At 44.2% G+C, this 20200-nt stretch overlaps 1 protein-coding gene across 6 annotated transcripts in view; it reads right to left on the reverse strand.

Moving 5' to 3' along the window:
• Positions 1 to 8253: 8253 nt before the first annotated feature.
• nfia (nuclear factor I A) overlaps positions 8254 to 20200 on the reverse strand; it is an 80480-nt gene continuing 68533 nt past the window's right edge. For 5 of the 6 annotated variants that reach the window (XM_023338993.1, XM_023338996.1, XM_023338991.1 and 2 more), the window contains 4 exons: positions 18446 to 18624; positions 17716 to 17881; positions 14607 to 14695; positions 8254 to 8369 (listed from right to left, as the gene is read on the reverse strand). In XM_023338993.1, coding sequence (XP_023194761.1) covers positions 8355 to 8369; positions 14607 to 14695; positions 17716 to 17881; positions 18446 to 18624 — 449 coding nt within the window. In that variant the 3' untranslated portion in view covers positions 8254 to 8354. The remainder of the gene's footprint in view (positions 8370 to 14606; positions 14696 to 17715; positions 17882 to 18445; positions 18625 to 20200) is intronic. The other variant, XM_023338992.1, reaches the window with a different exon arrangement.

Consider the following 20200-nt stretch of genomic DNA (forward strand, 5'->3'; position numbering starts at 1 on the left):
AAGTACCTGATGAAATGCTTCTTGACACACAACTAGCTGGCATTTGCAAAGCAGACAATCCAGGACCTGCATTTATTTTCCTTGGCGCTGATTGTCTGAACCCTCCAGAGCAGAAATAATGAGGACTGTTATGTTCTGAAGTAGTGCTATGACAGCACTAATGCAAATTAAGCTAAATTTAGCTTTTGGTATTTAAAGCAGGCAGTTAAAAGAGTTTAGAGGGGGACTCGAGTATTTACGGATTTTAACTTTTGACAAGCAGCTGTGGACCCCAACTCCCAGAAATACATGGAAATCTTACTGATCCTTACAACTAATTAGGATGCTACTATTGTCCGCAGCTAGTTACTGGAATTTAATTCAATATTAGCATGCTAAAGCTAAAAGCCAGCTGGGTTTTTTAGTGCTAGCAGGGTAATGCTAGCATCCAGCTAATTATTGTGATCTTGTGTGTGTTACTAATTTCTACTTTTAAGTAAGTTTATGTAACATTTGTTAGTAACATGTGAGCATGTAGCTAATGTTCACACTAACTATTTGACATAATTTAATTGTATTTTTAGTGCTTATGTTCACAGCTAATGAATTGGGTTTTCTTCAGTGCTAGTGCTAACAGTATTGTCCCCATCTAATTAACACATGGGAACTGCTATTAACCACTACTAATAGTTTTAACTATTTTATTAATGTTAACATGCTGATACTTCCACAGCTGATTATTTGATTGTTTCATTCAGCATTAAGACACAAAAGCTAGCATCACCAGTTACTTATTGTAATTTTATCTATTAGTCATCTGCTAACACTTATATCTATAGAAAATGAATGTTAGTTTTAGTTAATGTTACTAATCTCTGCTGCTAACTAAGTCTATATACTAGTCGTTGTGTTAACATGCTGCTAATGTCCACATTAATTATTTAGATTTTATTTAGTTTTAACATGCTAATGCTTAATTTCACGATTAATGTGGTTTATTTATTGCTGGTGCTAACACTACTGTCCGCAGCTTTTTAAAAGGATTTCTAATGAGTTCTATTAATTACTTCTAATCCTTCCAACTAATATCAGCTATGTACAAATCCCAAATGTTAGCATTTTGCTAATGTACAGTATATTATTACTTATTGTTAGCAGACTAATTTGTTGTCATTTGCGTTACTAAACCAATGGTAACATACTCAACTAATTGTTATGGTTTAATTTATTGGTAGTCAGCTAGGGTTAATCTCCACAGCTAATTAATCCAATTTTTGAACATTTATTTACTATTAGGGCTCTATTGCTAAAATCTGAAAATAATTTCTAACAAAGAACCCCGCTAATTAGCAAGAGTTTAAGTTATGGAGGAAGTTTAGCTAATCATGTATTTGTTGTGAATGGTAGCATATGGCTAATTTCCACAATTATTTAGGTTTCATTCAGTGTTAGCAGGCTCGTGCTAATGCTTGTGTCCAATAATTTTTATGTTTAGTTAGCCTTGCTAATTTCTTAATATGTACAAGTCACTGTTATCGATATACTGATGTCACAATTCACAAGCTCAGCATGATTTCATTCTGTTAGCATGCAAATGCCAACATCTGTAGCAAATTATTCAGATTTTATAAGGTTAAGATATTTATTGTATAAAATACCTTATGGGAGAGAAATTTAATTATTCAGATTTAGAAAACAGGATTTAAAAAAAGTTTCCAAAGAAAATTTCTGTCAATGTTTCTACATGTGGAAAGCCGCTAAATCGCTTATACTGAAGACTAAGCTAAATAGTTTTAAAGTTTGACATTGGTAAACGTCAGACTTTGGTAAATTCTGAAAGTATAAATCTTTCACCATGCTTTGCTTTACTACCATAAAACCTTTCTGATGTATTTACAAAAAATTTTCAGTGATAAGAAATGCATAAATAACTGGGTCATGTACATTTCCCTCTGGGTAACTGATATGTTATCAGCTAGCTCCTGGAGTTTGTAACATCTTGCTGCAGCAGCAACAGAAACATCAGCCTAACAATGAAAAGGATGTTAACTCCTCTTTCTCCGGTCAGAGCCAGAGAGGATGAGGAGCAGCCCATTGAAACAAAGTGTGGTATGACCCGGCTGTCTAGACAAATATTCGTAATCGTATGTCAATAAAACATCTTAAAGTCTGACTGCCAGCCATCTAATGCTCCTTCCTTAAATCTCAAGCACTTTGAAAGAGGAATGTTTGATAGATGTTTGGTTTCTGTAAATGAATCTGTGTCCTCTGAAGACAGAAACAGACAGCTTGCAGATTCAATGGCATTGCCCTTTAAGAAAACAGTCTGGTCATCAACAAAGTTTTCTGCCTGAAAGAGATGCCCGAATCGAAGAAACTGTTGAGTTTCAAAGATGTGAGCAGCATCGACAGGCTGCAGGAGCCACTGGAGGTGAGCTAGACAAGCCGATCGACCCCAGCTGGTCCGGGCTGGGGGGGCAAGGCGGAGGCTCCCAGGTACTGCAGCCGCCTTCCCTTTAAACCGCTCTGATCCTGGAGGAGCAGCAGCTCGTTTAAAGTCCTGCCGGGGGCAGGAGGTGGAGGGGGGTAGTGGAGGAGTCTGGGGGAGTCAGGCTAGATAATGCTGAGCACTGCAGAAAAACGCAGAAGCCATCGATTGGTTCTTCTGCAGGAAACAGCCCGGGGAGGAGGAAGGGGTATGGGTGGGGCTGTTGGTCAATGCATGCTGGAGTGTGTGTGTGGACCCCACAACGCAGTAAGCTACCTTCAGGCCTCATGTGGGAGATTAATAAGAATGTGTGTGTATATATACTGTATGTATATATATATATATATATATATATATGTGTGTGTGTGTGTGTGTGTGTGTGTGTGTGTGTGTGTGTGTGTGTGTGTGTGTGAGGGAACCAGCTGGATGTTTGCTGATGCTAACAGTGATCTGGAGATTGTCTGATTAAAACTGTGCGAGGCTGAAGGACTCAGAACGGGACCCATCAGAGGGACCCATCAGAGTGCGAGTCTCATCCTGATGGTGTCCCATCATGGCAGGGCCCGTTGGGGCCCCTCGTCCTGCAGTGGATGCCTGTCAGACGTCCCTTGCAGATGGTGGTGAGTTGATGAAGAGGAGGGTGAAGATGAACAGGAAGTTTGTTGTTTTTCCTACTTGCTGTCTTGCGAGGCGCTATGGCGGAGCATGCAGGTTACATCAGGTGATTATTGGTGAGTATTGAACATCAGCTAGAGTCAGAAGGCTACTGGTGTTCCGGAGATATAAACAGGTTCAGGAGAATACAGCTTCACAGGCACTACATTTCGTATCTTCATATATGGTACAGTATGCTGGTTCCTGGGTTTGCTCCACGGCGCCCCCTCTGGAGGGACGTGAAGGCTGTTAGTCAGTGCATAGTTCTCATGCAGATTAGACTGCTGCGCCATGATTGGCTGTGGAGAAGCAAGATGGAGGCACGGTCTAGTCCTCCATCAGTCATCTGTTCAAAAACACCCTGACCCCTGACCCCCGCCTGCCCAGCAGCAGCTGGAGAAGGGGCTCCTGTTCCTGGGGCATGATGGGGGTTAAAAACTGCCCCTCCGTTTCCTGATGGGGCAGCAGAGCTCTTCTGGGGGAGTGAGGTTTGGATCGGTTCTGGTTCCAGCTCTGGTTCGGCTGTGATCGGACCTGCTGCCCGGTTCATCAGAACCGGCCCGGTTTCCTCTGCTCCAGACCAAAGCACCATCTCTGGGTTGCTGATCGGGTTTTTGTTTCATTTGATGCAGAAAGAGAAGAATTGATCCGTTAATGGAGACATTAAAGAGAAGATTTACTGATCATTAGAATAATTGATTCCTGGGAGGAACCGGAGCAGGAGGTCCGATCTCGGTGTCCTGTCGCTCCGCAGCGGTGGAGGCATGTAGGAGGAGGAGGTGGAGAAAGAAACAGATGGGAAAGAAAAAAATCATGTTGCATAATCAAGCTGTTTATTGTTCTGCATGGAATGGTGAACAGAAAAAAAGATGCCTGGATGCATTTCTAGTCGGGCATCGTTTGGCCGGCTATGTCTCCTGCCTAACAACTAAATTCTTTCAAACGCAGAAAAATGTTATTTTCCCTCAGAAGGACTAAATTCAGCTTCATCAACACTGAACATACAGAAACTGTAACATCCATTTACAGTGGGCGTGGGGGTCACCCTGGGCTGCAGAAGAGCATCAACATAGGAAATGTTCATAAATACATAAAAAAGGAAACCCAAGAAAAAAGGAGGAAACGGGAAAGTTTTCAACTTGGATCCAGTTTCCAGGAAAAAAACAAACCTCCGTAGAAACAGTCAGAAAATTCACAACACCACAGTTTCCTCACTTAGTCATTGTTAAAAAAGTCCTGCATTAGAAAATAGGGCAGCTTTAAAATCAATAAACTATACAGCACTCAGTCAGGCCTCCAGCCAGTAGGAGGCGCTCCCTCTGCCCTCACTGCAGAACCAACTAAATGAACAAACAGCAAACAAACTCGCTTCCCACACTACTGCTCTCACTCATTGTAGTTTTCTTAAAAACGTCTCGAACGTTCAGCCAGAGTCGGACTCAAACCAACTGATCAGATTTTATGACACTTTAAAAAATGTCCGTGCAATTTTCTAATTTATTCCCTTCAACCGATTTGATCTAGAAGCTGCTTTTCTTTATTCATCATCTCATATTTAGTGCAGATAGTTAATGCCCAACTCACAGCCAAAGGGAAGGCAGGAACAGAACTGACCCTCGGCCCTTACAGCCTCGGCCGACAGAACCGGACAGATCCGTTTCACAGAACCGTCCGCACTCTGACGGACGACAGCTTGGATTTGTTTAAGGTCGGGTTCATGAGACAGCAGCCTGGCTCATCGGACCAGAGCCACCCGAGCGGCCCCGTGGGGTCCGGCTTCGGTCTGAAGGAAGGAAAACTAACCATAAAAAGACGTCTCAGAGTGCAAGCAGATATTGCATAATTTACATCCGATACTCGGATCTGGGAACAATCAGGGAGACAAACGGGAAGACGTGAAACCTTTTTACAGCAACAGACGGAAAATTCCCTGGAAAGACGGAGAAGATCACGAAGCGGTCGACCAGAAGGTCCGGATTCAGTCAAACGAGCAGCAAACAGCAGCGCCGGAAGCTGTTTCTGCTGCTCTGCCCCCTACTGGAGCCCTGTGGTAACAACAGGGAGACTCGGGAGTTCTAAAGCTGACCTGCAGGTGGAGTTGGATGTCTGGGCTCCACTAAGCTGGTTCTGTCTCTGCTCCAGAACCAGAACATCCAGCGACCAATCACAATGCGCTTTATAACTCCATTTATTCTCATCTGAACAGTGGAAGACCAACAAGCTGCTCCGCCCACAAGCTAACAACCCCTTAATGCCTGAATGCCTGAGTGCACAAAAACTTAGACATTATAAATTTTAATATTTCAGTCACCATTAGTGTAAATTTAGCTGTGATGCTAATTAGCAACACCAGGCAGTTAAGGAATGAAACAGATTGTTCAGTCTTACTACAGTAATAATTTCATAGAGAATGTTTTTGCTTAAAAAAGATTGAAATTGAGTCAAATTTTTCTTTTTGAACAACCACTGATTTTTCATCATCATAGTGTTTTAAATACTGTAAAATTCCTTCACATCAGTCCCATGAAATCAGTTTTACAAACTGATTTTCAGCAGATATTTAGAACAACCATTTGTTTTCATCCTGCAGTGTTTCAAATAGAGCTAACTACTGAAAAATGTTTTTACTGTAATGTCCTAGAAGTTTTTGTTCCCTAAATCCAGATAATACAGATATTATATTAGGGTATTTACTTGTGAAAATAATTATTTATTAAATAATATTTATATATAATAAAAATACCATTTACTTTTTTTCACAAATATATCTAAATATTATATATTGGTTAATTTTCATTCATTAGTTGCCAAGTGTCACTAAAAAACTTCAAACACAAATTAGAAATAAATTTTAGAATTTTAATGTGGTCTGTTTTAATATATCATGTATACAAAACATTAGTTAGTCAAAGAATATATTTTTATTGCACAACCTAGCTGAGGATTCAGATTATTAACAGTTTATCGGCCTTTTGCACAATTTCGCTTCCATGAACCACATGTAGTTCACACTCCGACCACTGGGTGGTATCAGAGCATGTCTAAAATCAAGCTTAATATGAGAGGAATAAGTATCAAACAACGTTTGGCTATATATACAACAAGACAGGCATGAAGCTGGAAAGCTTCACTCATTCATCAGGGGATAAAAATGTTTTAATTGATAATTGATGCAGATTGTTATTCTAATATAAATAAAGCTGATTTTTTATGTCTCTTATAATAGAGATATGTTTGTTATATAGAAAGAGCTTTGTTTCCAATCAGAAACAAAGTAGAGGCAAGCCTGCCAGGGGTATGAATAATTATGGGCTGTAGAGCAGCTTGTGGTTCGGACCTGGAGCTGCTTTGGTGGAAAACGTCCAGCAAACGTTTCCATCTGCAGCCATCAGGAGATCCAGTCTCAAACATGGAGGAGACCTTCTGAACTTTCCCCTAACCGCCTCCAAAACAAGTTCTTCACAACTTCCTCCTAATAAAACCGAAATTATTCAGCCTACAGCGCCACCTGCAGGCCATCTTGATGCTGGTTTGACCACAGGTTGGACATCCTGCTAGTGTTTGTGGCACAGACCAGGATCGGCTAATTTAGATACAGAACAGACAAAGGAACGTTTCGGATTTGAAGAGCGGACCGGTTCTGTTGCTGCCAGGAAAACGACGAAAAGAACCGAGAGCTGTAGGGAAGTGAAGAACCCACAGCAAGTGCCTCATGTTTTACAGGATATCGTCCGTTTATCACTAACTACGTCATCTATGGAGAAAACGGCCACAAACACGAACACATGCAGATTTTTTTTACTTCTTTTTTTTTGACTTTTTCACTTAAACTCATGTTAACATTGGGTGTGTCTGTGTGTGTCTATAGATATTTATAGAATAAGGAAGAAAAACCAAACTGAAGAAGAGTTAAAGTCTTCATAAATAAACCATGCCCCCTGATGACACACTCGCAGCCTATTGGCCAGCTGGAGGAAGAAGTGCTTGTGATTGGATGGAGGCTCTGGAAGACCCAGCCAATCAAATGGCAGCCCGTTGCCAGGCAGATTATCTTGCCAAACTGATTCGTTTCAAGCTTAAATTGTGATTTGGCCTCAGGAGACACTTCGTTTCCCTGACGTAGAATACATTTTAAATAAAGGAATCGTTATTCGTTTCTATTTGAGCTGAATGAACATCAGTCCTTTGCTCAGAAACTGATCTCTGATTCAGACGTTCTCATATCAAACTACCAGATTATCAAAGAACGACGCGGTTTGGTAGTTTCTCACTGGGTTGGTGTTCCCCAAGGCTGCGTGTCGGTTTGTCGCCCAGTGTTTTAGAGTCCCAGGTCTGAGCGGACTACAAGAAAAATATACATTTAGATATATTTAATAATCCAACAACTAATCAACAAAATTGCACTTTTCCTCATGATTTCACTGTTAAGTTTGAGAGGCGGGGCTCTCCCCTGACTGGCGGAGTGGCTCCGGACCCCCGGGGGTTCGGTCCGCCCTGCTTACGCTGCCTCTTCACCTGGACAGGTGGATGAATGGAAGGAGAGAATGGAGGCTAAAAGAGAGAAACCAATGAGCCATGAAGCCTCCAGAGAAACGAGCGCCTGGTGAAGCATAGCAGCAAATCCAGACCACCTTCAGGACACCCCACCCAGAGCCCCCACGGTTAGTTCATGCTGCTCTGCCCCCGGCTCAGCTCTTCCCTTCATGCTACCGTCCAAGTCCTGAAGAGATCTAGGGAAGGAGGCAGGGTCCGTCCCAGGCTTGTTTCAGCTGGTGTCTCTGAGCCAGGCGGCCCCCTGCCTGCCCCCGGCTGCAGGGATCCACTAAGGAGGAAGGGGTGGTGGCAGCCTGGGGGGCTTCAAACCACTGCAAGTTCACGCGGCACAAAGTGATGGATAGGTAGGTCCTCCACAGAGGAATATCTGGGACTCAGTCTGACAACGTTCCCAGAACAGGTCACTTCCCCCATTACCCCATAGGTCAGGGATTCAGGGAAAAAGGTTCAGGACTCAGATCCAGCACTACAGATATACGATCCAAGAGTCTGCAAGGAATTCTGGGACGAACGATTCGCAGCATGGGAGCACTTAATCTGCTTTAGCCATGCCGATGCTGAGTCATTGACGGTGGAGCCGGGATCTGCAGGACCAGTGACAGGGTTGACCAGGGACAGCTGGTGTTGGAGGACAGGCTGCAGCGGCTGGCCGTAGAGGGCGTCTGCGCCTCCGGAGTCCTTATCCCAGGTACCACTGTGGAGACAGACACAGGGGTCAACATCAGGGTTCTTCCAGGCCTCACCATCTCACATTTCAGACTTCCTAAGACTATTATCAATCAAATTTAAGGCCTGTATCACAACAGAAATCTACAAAAGAAAATCACACACATGTATGAAGACATTTCATTACTTGTGAAATCAACTATAGACCTAGTCACATTCTTACTTTAGATGAAGACATTAATTATTGTTTCTTTTAATCTCTTTGCCTATTTGTCAGCATTGCTGGCTCTCCGTTCTCATGAGGCTCTACTCCTTTTCCTCGGCTGTATTTCCCTCCACAGGTAGGCCTGTCACGATAACAAATTTTGCTGAGCGATTAATTGTCTCAAAAATTATTGCGATAAACGATAATATTGTTTGAAGACCTTTTTACACTGATTTAATGGAAATGACGTAATAATGCATGTGATTTCCTGCCAAAGATAGATACACTTTATTTTCAAAAGAATATTTAACACTGGAACTGATAAACAAAATAAATAAAACAACCAAAAACAAAAATAAAATGGATTCTTTTTAAATAGAGAAGATGGGCACATCGACTACCTGATGCAATAATTCACACTACATGATTTTTTGCTCCTATTTTTCCCCTTAAGACAATCTTAGATCGTTGGTCTTTCTCTAAGATCGTCGCTTGCAATTTCATAACCGATCATCCTGTAGTGTATGGTGTGTTACGGTAGATCGTCGTTGCCGCTCCGATCCAAATCAGGGTTTTTCCCAACTGGGATCTTAACTCCACCTGTTGAATGTGACAGGTAGCCAATCAGAAAGCGCGGATTCTCCTCCCTGCTTTCTGAGGGGAAATTACGGAGGGGAATCTCTAACAGCTGACATGGCGCGAAGTCCAGCGGACATTGGAGATGATATGTGGAAACAACATTAATGTTTATTCAACATTTTGTGCAGAGAATATAGAAATGACAAGAGGAGGAGTTGGAGCCAAATTGCTACCGCAGTTGATAAACCCGGTAACTTTTCAGCTGTTCTTCGTTAACGTGACATAAATAGGTTCTAATGATTTTCATTCAGTCAGGACTTTACGCTGACACTAGCAACATGCATTGCAGGTAGATTGTAGTAAAGCATTGATTAATGCCTGGTTTTAAAATTAGTTCACTGGACTTGTAGCCATTATTTTGTGCCCATTGTTGGACACCACACGGCAGGACCGAACCCGATCGAACCGTTATACCTAGGATTTCTGTCGGCTAATGTGTGGTCTGTCAGGTTTTGAAAATGGGCCGACAATCGGCCGACAGCTCTAAGATCGTGTCTCTGCGCTGGGCTTTACACTGAGGATATGAGGTCAGAGGTCAGTGGAGAGCACCGGAGTTGAGCCTTTTTTCATTCAGTGTCATCAACAGAAAGAGAAAAAGGTCAGAAGAGACGATAATGCCGATAATTAAAATGAGGTTGATAGTTTTAATTTATCGTACGATTAATTGATTTATTGTTTTTTACTACAGGCCTAATGACAGGAACAACGTTGGTTGGACTTGTTTCTGTTGAAAGCTGGACTCTACCAAGGTCACCTTGTGTTACTGATTCTGGCCTTTATGGACTGTTTCTGGCCAAGGCGTTGATCCCTTTTGGGTGTCTTGGGTCAGATAATGTAGTCTGATTGGCTTCATCAGGCAGTGACCTGCAGCACCCACTGAATCGGTTCTCCGCCAACATGAGGATCAGCGCCTCCAAATCTGAAGGTCCAGAAAAGGGTAGAGTGCCTTCTTTGGGTCAGGGCAGTTGAGGAGCTCAAGACATCAGAATCTTTTTCACAAATGATGGAAACACATAGTGAGGTGATCCAGCGGGAGGAGGTCCAGAGGAAGACCAGGGTAAGCTGGGAGGAAGGTGATGGATGGATGGATAACTGGACCACCATTAAAATCCACTGAACCACTGCCTTCAGAGTTTGTGTCACACCAAAATACCAGTGGCAGTAGAAGCAGCAACTGTTACCTGGGAGCCTTCAGCGTCACCAGGGGAGCCAAACTGTGACCTCTCTCAGGTCTGTTCGCCGCTCTGACAGCAGCTTTGAGCGTCTGTGGCTCTACAGTCTTAAATCCTGTAAAGACGAGACTTTTGCACAAAATGCACCTAGCATCTTATGTCGTACAGGCAAATAGCAATAAATCTGCATCAAATTTAGCTACCTTGTCTCTAGTTACCCTTGCTAGCAAGAGACACTAGCTAGCAAGGGTATGTTAGCAGCTAGTTAGCGGTATCCATAACTGCCTCAAGAATGTAATGAAGATGTCTGTAGATGGCTCAAATTGAAAAGTCCCCTGAGAAAAAATAAAACTACACAGAATATATGAGATTTAAAAGTCCTGCCACGCCATAGTTTAAGACCAATGATTACGTTTTTAAGGCCAACTTATATTTTAAAAATTAATTTAAGACATTTTAAGGCCTTATTGTTAGCATCTGAGCAGACCTTGGACAAGCAGCTAAAATAAAGACAAATATCTGAAGAACTTCTGATCCAATATAAAACCGCCCACTGCCTGTAGGGGGCGCCAAACCCTGGGTGGACCATGGAAGGGTTCAGACCACCAGACCCATTCCTCTGTGGGTGTGTGTGTGTGTGTGTGTGTTGTCTCTGATCGGCCGGCATCGATTGCCAAACGTTCATGTTTCACCAATCTCCCCCTCATCATCCTCACTGCCTGGCCAAGTTCAAGTTCATCCTCGTCTTACATCATGTCTGGTTGCTAGGGACGACCAGACGGCCTGGGACGTGACTGCCATCGCCAAGGAACCCCCCCACCTTTAAACACTCCCTCACTTTACTACCCGTCCCATCTCATCATCCTCACTCCTCTTTCTCAGCATTCCTCTCTGGATCACTTTCTCCTCTTCATCCTGGCATGTACTTCACACACACACACACACACACACACACACGCACGCACACACACACACACACACACACACACACACATCTGGAGACAGAAGCAGAGTTTAGGAAGCGTGTTGAGAAGAACAGGAAGTTTATTAAAACGAAGCCGGATCACTCCAGTGTTTCTGCTTCTCTGTCCGCTCTCTCTGTTTTCTCTCCGTTCTCTCTGTCCGCTCTCTCTGTTTTCTCTCCGTTAGCTCTTGTGTGTTGCCACGCGGCCCTCTCTCCTGGCTCGTTGTAATTCTGCTGTGCGCGCAGTGATAGAGGAGAAGACTGGAAGGTTAGTTTTTAATCAATACAACTTGCTGACGCTGGGACTTTTCTGGTCCGCTCTCTCTCTCCCGCTGTGTGTCGATGTCTCTCGCCCCCCGCTGCAGTAGCCCCCTCTCTCCTGAGAAGACTCTGAAGATGAAACTCCCATCGACCAACCGGACCAACTGGACCGACCGGACCGACTGGAGCGGACCGGACAGCGGTAACTCATACTGCAGGCGCTGGGGGACACGGAGCCTTTTCCTGGAGGTCCGCTGCCCCCCGGCACCGAGTTGCTCCAACCGTCTGCAGGTCCAACTTCTGGAAACAGAACCGGTCCAGAACTCTCTCTGCTCCTGATCTGAACTGGGCTGGAGTAGGGTTTGAATACAGACCCAGTTTGGACTGGAAGTGAGGAGGGAAACACCTGGATGGGGTCAGACAGAGCCTGAAACAGAGACCGGACCCTACCCGGTTTGGACCCGGTCTGGACCCGGATTGGGCCGTTTCTTCTTAGGTTACGATAATCTTCTCCTGGGTTGGTTCTGGTCAGGTTCAGGAACGCAGATGGAATGATCACAGAACCAGCCCAATGAGCAGAGATGATCCAGAACCAGAACGACTACTTATGGTTCTGGTTCTGATGGTTTGTTTTCTCTGGACACTGGTTTCCCACGGTAACCAGCTCAGTGCCCAACCGCCGGCCTCCAAGCACACAGACTGTCATGATGGTTGCCTTGGAGATGGAGGGGGCGGGGCCATTGAACTGCGACCCCTCTGCCCCCCTCCAGTGGTTCTCTCTCCAGAGACTGTCGATCGCCCACACTGAGCCACAGTTAGCAGACAGATTTAATAAACTTCAAAGTATTTTTACATTAGAAAAGAATTCAGCCTTTTGTCTGAAATCATTGGATTGATTATCCATCCATCCATTTTCTGTTCACCCTTTGTCCCTAATGGGGTCGGGAAGGTTGCTGCTGCCTCTCCAGCTACGTTCCGGGCGAGAGGCGGGGTCACCTGGACAGGTCGCCAGTCACAGGGCAACACAGAGACATACAGGACAAACAACCATACACACACACACACACACACACACACACACACACACACACACACACACACACACACACACACACACACACACACACACACACACACACCTAGGGAGAATTTAGAGAGACCAATTAACCTGACAGTCATGTTTTTGGACTGTGGGAGGAAGCCGGAGAACCCGGAGAGAACCCACGCATGCACAGGGAGAACATAGAGACTCCATGAAGAAAGACCCTGGCCGGGAATCGAATCCAGGACCTTCTTGCTGCAAGGCAACAGTGCTACCAACTGTGCCACTGTGCAGCCTATTGATAATATCTGATAATATCAGATATCAGATAATATCAAACAATATTTTTTAATATCTGGTATTATCTAATAATATCGGATAATATCACATAATATCTAATAATATTTAATAACTGATAAAATTTTATAATATTTCACAATAACTGATCATATCGGATATTATCTAATAATATCAGATAATATTGGATATTATCTAATAATATCAGATAATATTGGATAACATCTAATAATATCCAAAATCTAATCATATTTAATAACTGATCATATCAGATAACATTTAAATATCTGATCATATCCAACAATATTACATAATATCTAATCATATCTGATAATATATACTGTAGGTCCTGTGTTAGAATAATGACTCTACAAAACGAATCTTGGTAAAAAGTTTTGCCCATCCCAAATTTCATCTTGGGACGTAAACAGAAAGTTTTCCTTCTCTGTAGATTTTAGATTTAAGAAATTCCTCGCAAGTCCCAGAGAGGAAGAGGAAGAAGACTGCATGCAGCTTCAGCCTCAGCAGCGCCTCCTGGAGGCAGAGGAGGAACAAATAAATAACCAACTGTTTCAGTGACAAACACCTGGAAAACGTTGGCCTCTCAGAGGGTGTGTGTGTGTGTGTGTGTGTGTGTGAGACAGAATCAATAAATCGACAGACTCGTTCACTGCAGGTCACCACACACACACAGCAGAGCGATGGAGCATGTCTGAAATGCCAACAGAGGACTCCCAGCTTATTGCTTTCTGTGTGTGTGTGTGTGTGTGTGTGTGTGTGTGTGTGTGTGTGTGTGTGTGTGTGTGTGTGTGTGTGTGAGTGAGAGAGCGAGAGAGAAAGATGAGTTAAAGCATGACCAGGCCAATCGTTACACTCTTCATAAATCAGCTGACAAACACACCCTGACCTGGACCGCTCCCTACAGCACACACACACACACACACACACACTCAGACAGCATGAGACGTGGATGCTGCGTTCAGTGACCAACTGTTCTGCAAGAAATATCAGATGAATATTGTTCAGTGTGTATTTGGATTCTGTGATTAAAATACCAGAGAGATAAAAGTGTCACATGACCGATCAGCTGGCCAATCACCAAGCCACGCTCAGTTAGCCACGCCCCTCAGCAGGGTCAGATCCAGATGTAGAGACAGAACCCAACATCTGTCCGCCTGCAGACCCTCTGCTGATAGCTCCAGAACCTGCAGCGGGTCTGGAAGGTTCTGATGTCGGTAGGTTTCCAGTTCAGAGACTTTTGAACTGATTCTTGAGTCATTTCCAATTTTTCAGGAGTTTGAAGCTTCGGTCTCCATATTTTCATGAATGGATTAAAGTTCCACAAACATCTACTGAACTCTTTGGTTCCTGATGACATCACAAAGGGAAACTTCTACAACGATTTGCTTGTGTTTTACTGCTGAAATTTTGCTTGCTTAAATTTAAAATGTGGTTCTGAAATCCAAACAGAAAAACCCGAGACGCTCAGGGCCCGCAGCAGGAACCGGCAGCATAGCCAGGAAGCTAACCAGAGCGTTAGCTTCCTGAGCTAGCCATAGCTGGACATCCAGATGTTCCAGACTTGCTGCACTTCCACAGGAAGTAGTTCTGCCATCCCGCTCAGACCTGCTTGGACCCGTCTGGACCTGACAGGTGTCCCAGAACCGGCCGGGGGCTGGCCTTACCTGTGGCTGCTGAGGGATATTGAAGCTGGGGTCTCGAGGGCCGACGCTGACGAACCGCTGGGATGGAGATGTGGTGGGGGTGGAGTACGCTGCACAGAAAACACACACACACACACATACACACAGGTGAGTAAGACATGAATATGTTATTAACAGGTATTAATTATCAAACTTTAAAACGTGATGTAGCTTTATGTGTTAACACCAAGTCTAAACTTTCTTCATCTAATAGATCCTGCAGTATTACAAGCAAGATGTCGACAGAGCAATAATGAACTTTACATTTCAAACATGACGTTATGCTATGTAGTGCAATGCGCCTCTCGACCAGTGAGAGGCAGCAGTGCACCAATTGAATGCAGTCTGCTGAAGATAAGAAGAAGTCTTCATCTGGCGCCAAGTTACAACAGCCAGAACTCCTGAGTAACAGGAAGCAGAAGTAAGTCACCTAATAGATAAATTAGGCATGCTTCTTATTAATTTTAGATTTTCTTTGAGAATAAAACACTGACTATATTTCTATTTCTAGGAAAAATTAGCTTTCAGCAATCTAAGTTAATGCTAGCTTGCTGTAGCTTAATGTTAGTTAAATGTGTCAACCGCTCACTGGAAGGTTAGCCCTAAATCTTAAACATATTTTAAGGGCAGATAGAGTTTTCCCCTCCAATCTAGCAAATTCTAAGCTGCTATATTAGTCAATTTTACCCCTTGTGTGTTTTATTGAGAAACTTGGCTGATGTGACATGGTTCTTTGCTAACTTTAGCCATATGACAACTTGATTTAGCCTAATGACACATGGTGGGGGACAAAGAACGCTAATGAAGACTTGCTAAGGGTGTGGAGGATGCTAATGGGAGGTCCTAATGGGGACCAGTCACCATCACATTTCCAGACACCTTAAGGAGCTGCTTCCAGGAAACAAAGATGAGAAAATCTCCCAGTTAGCAGAGCGCTACAGGAAGGCTGAGAAGGAAACAACTCTCTCCAATAAAGTACAAATACACTTAGAGTTAGGACTCCTGAAACAATATTTGTTCCAAGTTAAAGAATAAGTAATTCTGTTTTAGTTTTTTAATCAATATTTCAGAAGTATAAAACGCTAACCCAGAAATTAAACTCTGTGGAATAAAGCAAAAAATTACTTGTTCTTTATGTATTTATTCTAAAACTATGCTGGTATTTTAACTAGTCTGATGAGTTTCACTTTACTTGAGGTAAAGAGAACAATATTGCTGGGTTTCAGATGACGTAGCACCGACGTCACCCAATGCAGATGGAGGGCCGGTGGTAAATGCAGCCCATTTATTTCTGTTGATCCAGCATCAAAATGTCTAAAGTCTGAGTCCTGTACGGTTGTTCCAACCGTTCTGATAGAGAGAAAGATAAACGTTATTTTCGTGTTTCTAAGGTAGTGGGTCACAAGGGAGTTAATTTTAAAAAACCTACCGAAAAAAGAGGAGGAGAGTGGATCAACGATCTACAGTTAAAAACAGGAGGTGCAGAAACTAACAATGCCAGAGTTTGTGTAACCTGGTTGTTATAATTACACAAAATGCCTTTTTTGGTTATTTGTATTGTTCCTTACCTGACTGAAACAACTGCCATTGTTTTAACCGTGTTACTTTAAGATCGGAAGTCCCTCCTTTTTATTTCTTCGAACCTACGATCGCAAAGTAGCAGGAATTAACTTTAGTTCTGTTACGTACTCTTGTTTTGTGTAGGACTTGGAGCGGGCGGCCAATAACACGGTTGTTTCCTGTTTGTGATTCTCATCAGAATAAATCGAGAATCCATCTTTTTTAAAGACCAACCGTGTTACGGCCTGATCAATCAATAAAAAAAGCACAACGCAGAAAGGATCTGGTTACGTTTGCAGCGCCGAGTTTCTAACAGACAAGGATCGCATCGTTTAAATTGTATTTTCAGATATTTTACTGGACAGGTACTAAGAAAGACAAGCATTCATATGTAAGGTAAGATATATTATTTCTATGCCTTAGCTTTGTTGTCCTCAGAATGCTAATGTTGTTAGCAGCTAGCTCAGTGCCGAGTCCCGGACAGAAAATATGTTTATTCAATGGGACTTTCATGCTAAATAAACAAAATAGCTACATAAATGAAATGTAACCTCCCCAGCCGTACAGCCACAGTGAGCCGGGACTGTTCCCCCACATGGTTGGTGTCCAAACACGAATCGTTGACCTGCATTGGACCTGAATCCTACAACCACTCAACATTAACCTACAACTTCTGCATGAATTTGGTTTACAGAAGCTAAATGAATTATTTACCAGGAGATCCAAGCTCGAAGAAATAGCATGGGTTAGCTAACCGCGGAGTTAATTAAGTAATTAGTTATCATAGACTGATTACTTAAAATAGCACAACTCACTATTCACCCGGCAGAAACAAGTCCACAGCCATTTAATGATTCTTTTGATCCTAAATTTGACCCAACCTGATTTTATGATTTTAAAATGATTTTATTCTCCAGGCTTTTGAAAACTGTCTCCTGCTCACATTACAACTATAATCTGAGGTCTGCGGCTCCAGATAGTTAGTTATGTGGATCGCCTCGATGCTGTAAATCCTCAAGATTATAAGAGAAGTCTTTTTTGCAGAGAGAATACGGATCATAAACTAAATATACACGTGTTTTTTTAGATGCCTCGTCTGTTTCAGCCTATTTAGAGCATTAGCTACTCGCTGTGATCCATTTTGCTCTGATTTGAGCCGGAGAAATCCACTTCCGGACCTCCATCTGAGTATCGTGCATCATCTGGGTCACGTGTCTGAAACCCATTAATTAACGGCTCTGTTATTACAGCAGTTGATACGGTAATAACGCTTTATGACATTTTTAGAACTGGTGCTACTTGTTGCAATTTACCTGAGGTGAGAGGAAATATTAAAATGTTTATTAAAGCTTTTGACAGAGTAATAAAACTTAATGGCATCTAGAACTAGATGTTCCCCTTCACCTCAAGTAAGAGGTTATATTAAAGACACCATCAGCTAATGGATCAGAACCAGCTGACAAATCAGTACCAGGATCTTTATGGTCGGACCGGTGTTCTGGTTCTGGTCCGATGGGCTCGTGTTACTCACTGGGGGAAGAAGGGGAGTTGCCGCCCCCCTCTGTGGACGAGGTGGGGGGGGGCTTGGTGTCGACGGGCAGCGGGACGGGCCGGGCCATCGGAGGGGGCGGCGGGGGGGGCAGCATGGGCGTCGGCAGGAACGGGTTGTGGACCTTCGTCTGGGAGCTGCTGCTGGGCTGAGGAAGAGGAGGGACAGGAGTCAGAGAACCAGAACCAGAACCAGAATCAGAACCATGCAGCAGGAACCCAGAGAGCGGTGACAGTTTCAGCATCACTGATGATTTACATTCTTGGATTTGATTTATTTTCACATTTCTATTGAATATTTGCAGAACTTGACCGGATCCAGCTGAACAAACATCGGCACCGGCGCCAGTCCGGTTCCCTAACGGGCCGTCCAGAAAACTGGGAACTCTGGGAGCAGGAGGTTCTGGTCCAGACTCAGTCCAGTCTGACTTCAGCTCTGCTTGTTTACTACAGGACTGTCCCGAGGTCGAGTGAGCAGAGGCGTGTGTGAGTGTGTGTGTGTGTGAGTGTGTGTGTGTGTGTGTGGGGGTGTGTGTGTGTGTGGGGGTGTGTGTGTGTATCGATTGGATGTCTAGACGCAGATATATCAGCTATCAACCTGAAACCACACACTGTATCATTTTCTGCCAACACACACTGACTCGCCTGCACATAAGTGTGTGTGTGTGCGTGTGTGTGAGTGGGCGTGGGGGTGCATGTGTGTGTGTGCTTACATTGAGGAGGCCCACCTGTCCGGCCTGCTGGGCGGAGTCAGGACACACCAGCTGGACGAACTCCTTGAGCGTCTCCTGCGGGTGGTAGCGGATGGCCGGGTGGGAGAAGTAGGAGGCGGGCTGCTGCAGGATGGGGGAGGAGGAGAAGTGGAGGCCGGAGGGGGGGGCGTGGGGGCTGGCTGTGGGCACAGGGGGGGGACAGGTTAGTGGGGGTGGAGAGGAGGAGGGGTCAACATGCAAACCCAACAGACAGACACGGCAGAGCAGATGGACCAATGAGAGTGCAGCATTAAGCCCCACCCACAGCAACTGTCAGTCAAAACATTCCTCCATTTATCTGCTTTACAACTCCTCCACCTCCTTCTCCTCCACCTCCTTCTCCTCCACCTCCTTCTCCTCCTCCTTTTTCTCCTCCTCCTTTTTCTCCTCCTCCTTTTTCTCCTCCTCCGCTTCCTCTGTTCTAATTGAGATTCTGATTGGTCTAACAAGGCCTGTTTGCTCGTTAGAGCCGGTAAGCTATGAAACTCAGAGGAGGAGAAGGGGGAGGAGCTTAGAGTGATGGGCGAGAGAGAGAGAGAGCGATGGAGGGATGGATGGACGGAGAGGTAGAGCTGCTGCACTAATTCACTTAAAGTCGTCTGTGATTTATCACTCTGACAATAAACAGCGTGTGTGTGTTTACAGTAATCACTGAATGGATGGGAGAGCACACACACACACACACACACACACACACACACACAGAGTGGACAGACCACAGTGTGTTTCAAAGATGATTCATCTGGTCACATGACGACCATCTGTCCAATCAGATGACTCCTCTCAGAAACTTGATGAACCGGGTCTGAACCAGATTGTTTTGGGACAGGTTTTCTTTAATCTGGATTCTTCCTCAGAATTCAATTTGTTTCTATTTTGTTTATAAAATCTAACCAATATGAAAGAATCCAGAAGAACCCAGCACCCTGAACCTGAGCTTCAGGAGGTTCTGGCCAGTCTCAGAGATCCGGTCTCCTGTTTCTGATCCAGAAAGCTGCAGCAGAACCAGGAACTGGGTTACTATGAGGGTTACCATGGTTACAGTGAAGAAGGTGCAATCAGCTCAGCCTCAATTAGAGCAAAGCTCCAGTTAGCACCACCTGAACCTCCACCTGAACCTTGTTACCCTGAAGAAAAGAGGAACAGATAAACATGGAGGAGAAGAAGATTTAATGTCCTGCTGAGAAACCTGAGGAGGAGGAAGACGAGGTTGGTTGGACGGAAGGATGGATAGTTGGTTGGACGGATGGATGGATGGTTGGATGGATAGATGGATGGACGGTTGGATGGACAGATGGATAGATGGAAGGATGGATGGTTGGACGGATGGATGGAAGGGTGGTTGGATGGATGGATGGTTGGTTGGATGGATGGATGGATGGATGGATGGACGGTTGGTTGGATGGATGGATGGATGGATGGTTGGTTGGATGGATGGAAGGGTGGTTGGATGGATGGTTGGATGGACGGAAGGATGGATGGTTGGTTGGACGGATGGATGGATGGTTGGTTGGACGGATGGATGGATAGATGGATGGACGGTTGGATGGATAGATGGAAGGATGGATGGTTGGACGGATGGATGGAAGGGTGGTTGGATGGATGGACGGTTGGTTGGATGGATGGATGGATGGATGGATAGATGGATGGACGGTTGGATGGACAGATGGATAGATGGAAGGATGGATGGTTGGACGGATGGATGGAAGGGTGGTT

The sequence above is a fragment of the Xiphophorus maculatus genome, chromosome 9 (genome assembly GCF_002775205.1).
Source record: "Xiphophorus maculatus strain JP 163 A chromosome 9, X_maculatus-5.0-male, whole genome shotgun sequence".
Classification (NCBI taxonomy): Eukaryota; Metazoa; Chordata; class Actinopteri; order Cyprinodontiformes; family Poeciliidae; genus Xiphophorus; species Xiphophorus maculatus.